Source organism: Myotis brandtii, unplaced genomic scaffold (genome assembly GCF_000412655.1).
Source record: "Myotis brandtii unplaced genomic scaffold, ASM41265v1 scaffold265, whole genome shotgun sequence".
In the NCBI taxonomy this organism is placed as follows: Eukaryota; Metazoa; Chordata; class Mammalia; order Chiroptera; family Vespertilionidae; genus Myotis; species Myotis brandtii.
Window position 1 is genome coordinate 81597 of NW_005360086.1, and position 4605 is coordinate 86201.

The window sequence follows — 4605 nt, forward strand, 5'->3', positions numbered from 1 at the left end:
CCACCATCTGAGGGAGGCAGAAAGGTGCCTCTCCCAACAGAACTTACTTCTGGGGTCTGATTGGAAAGGGAATTCTTTTTCTCTCCTGAGACAATTCTGTTCCCCATTCAATCCTCTCTCCGAGCGGTTGGAGCTGCCTGCCCAGGTCGCCCCCCACCCCCCACCATCACCAACCTCCACCCGCTTTGTACGAAGGGAGCTACCTTTGGCTCCGATTCCAGGAGGGAACCGAGAGCCCTAAGGGGTTTGATCCTCCTCGTGAATGTTAGAAAGGAGGGCTCCGCCTAACCAGTCGTCCCGGCTGCAGGGAACAGCAGAGGAAGCTACTGCCTCCTCGCTGGCATGAGATTTTAAAGTGACCAAACCACGGTGACCTTCTCAGGCAGCTGAGCCGGGAGCTGCTTCCAGGAGCCACAGGGCCGGGCCTTGCCCTCCCTCTGGCTCTGGGGTTTGTGGGAGTCCCTGGTACACCTTCGGAAGAAGCGAGACCAGGCCCTTTCCTCCCCTCCCATCTCCCAGCTCTCCTGTGGGAGGCTCTTGCTCAATAGAAGCAGCTCTCAGATCCCCCAGGAGCCAGCTCTGCAGGGTCTAAACTTCCTTCTTACCAAGCCACCCAAGAGGAACTAGAACCTCTGCTCCTGGCCAGGTGAGAAGAGCCAGCACAGAATGAGACACAAGAGGACGTTTATTTTCTAGAGTGATATATATTTTTTGTTCTTTTTTCTTTTTTTTTCTTCCAAAACAATCAGAGCTCTAGGCCCCTGACCCTCCCCACTCCCACCCACCACCCTCCCATGTAAGAGACAACTGAAAACAGGCGAGACAATCACCCCCAAAGAAATCACAAAACACAGCACAATTTCACAGCCACTGACGAAGCAAAAGAAGTTCTACTGGAATGTCCCCTTGCCAGGGCGGGAGGCGCAGAAGCAAGAGTCCATGGAATTGAAAGGGACTGGCGAGGTGGGGGAGCAGGGGACGGACGGGAAGCGGAGAGGCAGCTTCGGCCTGAAGCTTAGGTGCCATTCCGCCTTTTCCTTTGCACGCGGGACTGATCCCCAGAAGCGTGCGTGAAGCAGCCGCGCAGGTCGCCATCCAGGCCCGGAGCAGATCGCAGATCGGCGCCCGGGCCCGTCTCTTTCTGCGCCAGGGCGGCAGCCGCCAGTTCCCGCGACTCCTCCTCCCAGTGGGTCGGGACCTGGGCAGGATGGGGAGGAATGCGCCCCGGGCCCGCTCGCGGGAGCCTTTGCTCCTCCTTGTCCGCCACAACTTATCCCGGAAGGGCGCTCAGGAATCGATTCTCAATCAATTCTCCACGGGACTCTCTGCCCTGGCTTTCCTGCCTAAGGCAGGGTGGACCTAGAGGGATGGAGGGGAGGGTTTCCCGCCAGGGGCGGCTTGAGTCGCTGGTGCCAGGTGGATTTGGCCAACCAGAGGTGATTTCGGAGCTGGGGGGATGCGGAAGGATGCAGGGCCGGTGGCGAGCAAGAGGGGCTACAGTCGCAGACAAGCGGGACACGGATGACCGGGTGGACAACATTGGCAAGGCTTACGACCCACGATCTGCCCTCCTTTTGTTGGAAGGAGAGGAAAACAACATGCAGAATTAAACATTTCCTGCAACAAAATGTGTGGAACGCCTTCAGAAAACCTAAGATACCCTCCTAAGACTACGCTGCCTTTCCTTCCCCCCTCCAGCCCACCAGCTTGGGGGCCGAGCTTGTCCCCCTCGCTCTTGGGCCCGGAAGGGTAGAGTTGGGGGTTCTGTGGGGGTGGCATGGTGACATTCAGCCCCGTGGGCTGCAGTGCCTCGTTCAGGAGTGTGTCTCTAGACATCTTGCTCTGTATTTGCATCAGGGGTAGAATCCTGCCTGATGGTGTGCTGGCTGTTCTAATAGATTTGCCCGTGCGATGGTCTGCACTAGGGAGGCTACTGCATTTGAGTGTTGGCTGTGAGCTCTCCCTGTCACTACTGTGGGCCCCAGGCTTCCTGTATGAGGGCATCTGCTGGGCTGTGTGCAGCTGGAGTGTCCCTGGGTGGCATTGGGATAGGCAGGCTGGAAGTGAGGGGCTGGGGCTTCCCAGAAAAACTGGGGGGGGGGGCGCGGGATGCTAGGGGTTCAACTAGGGTCTCTCTTTCCTTGTGGCCCATTCCCTTCTTAAGAACCAACTACGTCTACCTTCTAAATTAACAAAACTTTCTCCTGAGGTCTAGGGAGAGGAGGGCTGGTGAGAGCAGAAGAAAGGAGAGAGGCTCTAGGTCGCAGGAAAGGACTTTGAAGGGAAAGACTCCCTTCCCCATCCACTTGGATACATCCCAGACAGCACTGGCTCTGCAGCCACCTTATAAATAAGCGTGAGATGGGGAAGGAGTGGGAAGGGGAGGGGGCGTCTTTACTCTTTGCCCTGTTCCTTATTCATTTTCTTCATTTTCATCCGCCGGTTCTGAAACCAGATTTTGACTTGTCTCTCACTCAGATTGAGGAGTCTGGCCACTTCGTGCCTACGGTCCCTGGTGAGGTACATATTGAACAGAAACTCCTTCTCTAGCTCCAGCGTCTGGTATTTGGTGTAGGGACAGCGCTTTTTCCGGGAAGAGCGAGCGTGCAGCCAGTTGGCAGAAGGGTTGGCTGAAAGAGAAGCAGCGACAGAATCAAAGAAAGGAAGGGGGGGGGATGGAGGGTTCTCCTGTTCTCCTTCCAAGAAGGCACCCTCCTGGCAATCTACTCCCCACCTGGCATTGGAGAAAGGGGCACCTGGGCCTTCAAGTTCCCAGACAGGGGCCCAGCCATGGGCCGGGAGTTGCTGTGGACATCTCTGGGTGGAGGTGATTTGGACAGGAGGGAGCCAACCAGCTGCCAGGGTGCCCAGCATTGCCAAAGCTTTGCCCGCCTCGGGTCTTCTTTTTTTTTTTTTATCTCTTTCTACACTTGGGTCCAAACAGGTAAGGACTCAAGTCAGAGCCCAGCATGGTGCCCCCCCCACCCCCGCACTACTGGTCTAACTAGGGGTGGCTGATCTGAAGGCCCTCGCTCTAGGGCCGGGAGGTGAGAGGGTTGGACTGGGGCAGAGTAGCTTCAGCCACAGACAAGAGACCTCTTGGCCCGCCAGCCCAGTCCCAGTGCACCCTGCCTTGGTCCCAAGCTCTAGTCTCTTGGCCACATGGTAGCAGGCATGTAATGTCCATGTAGATACCCCCCCATACACCCCCCCACACCCAAATATGTGTCCGCACTCAGAGATGCGAACATCCAGCACACTCCAATTCACCAGCAGCCCAATTGCAACCATTTATCAACTCCAGTCTGTGGACAAGGGAGCGCCAGGGGCTCCCAGATAACTTATGGTTGCAATAGTCTCTCCTTTTCCGCTCCTGCTCAGCTCGCAGTTTGGCGAAAGCAAGTTCAGGGAAATTGGGAAGCAAGATTGCTCCAGTCCCAAGGTGGGGAGCCAGGGAGAAGGCAGGGTAACAGAGAGCTCTTCCCAGCACACTTCCCTCCAACTGGCTCCTTGTGGTGAAGGGGAACAGAGGAAAGGGTAATGGAGTGGGGGGGGGGGTAGAAATATTTACAGGCTTCTCTTCTCCTTCTGGTCTCTCTCCCTATCCTGGAATTCAGAAAAGTTGCCAAATAAAGCGGAGCTATTAAAAATAATAGCCGCCCTCTACTAGATTCCTTCTCCCCAAATTAAAAAAAAAAAGCACTAAATATTTTTTTTTAAATAATCTGGTCCATCCTACACTAAGTACCATGTCTTACCAATTTGCAGTGCTATTTCCTTAATGTGATTGCCTGTGATAGGACCTACATTCACATTAAATATGAAAGAGGAAAAAATGTTAATAATTGATCCTAACCAAACTGCTGCCTTGCAATAATGGGTTTTCCAGGCAGAGTTTGGGGGGCTGGGGGGCTGGAGGCTGGGGGGGGAGCTCTATTTGGGTGTGAGCAGGGAGGGTTTGGGAAGAGCCGGTGTCACCCAAATGCCAGCTCTTGTGATTCAACCTGGCAGGTGGGACCCCACAGGCAGCTCAGGGGAGTGGGGCCGTAGGAACACCCCAAAGGGCCTGTGCCCCACTCTGTTGGTGGGAAATCTGGCAAAGCAAGCAGAGTGAGCATCTGACCCCCACGCTCCAAAAAGAGGAAGGGGTGAGGGCTTGGCCCCACCAGCCTCAGGGTTATTGGTTGGGGCTGAGCCCCCAACCAATTTGCTCTTCTCAACCTTAAAGACAAAACATAGGACCCTCCCTACCACCGCCCCACCCTCAGTCAGCAGCACCTCGAGGAAACGGCCCGACTAGGGTTCCTGGAGGGGGTGCTTAGGGGGGAGTGGGAGGTGAAGAGAAGCTGCCGTCAGAGGGTAAAGTCCCGCACCCCTCCGTCAGCCTCTCTTCCCCCACCCTCCGCTCCCCGGGGGGCCCTTCGGGATCTCTCCTCTTCCACTCTGCCGGTGGGTCCCGAAGTTCGGAAGCGATTCCCGACTCCCCGCCAGGCGGACAGCGCCGGCTGGGGCGGGGGAGCCCTCGGAGAGCAGCGGGAGGCCGAGGAAAAGGCAGCCGCAACCCCAGCGAGGAGGCGGAGGAGAGGAGGAGGAGGCCGGAGGGCA

At 56.4% G+C, this 4605-nt stretch overlaps 1 protein-coding gene across 1 annotated transcript in view; it reads right to left on the bottom strand.

The window, feature by feature from the left end:
• Positions 1 to 2373: 2373 nt before the first annotated feature.
• The window catches only part of HOXB9 (homeobox B9), a 3350-nt gene continuing 1118 nt past the window's right edge, over positions 2374 to 4605 (bottom strand). Inside the window, exon 3 of the mRNA XM_005868203.2 lies at positions 2374 to 2630. Within this exon, the coding sequence (XP_005868265.1) occupies positions 2395 to 2630 (236 nt within the window). The 3' untranslated portion in view covers positions 2374 to 2394. The remainder of the gene's footprint in view (positions 2631 to 4605) is intronic.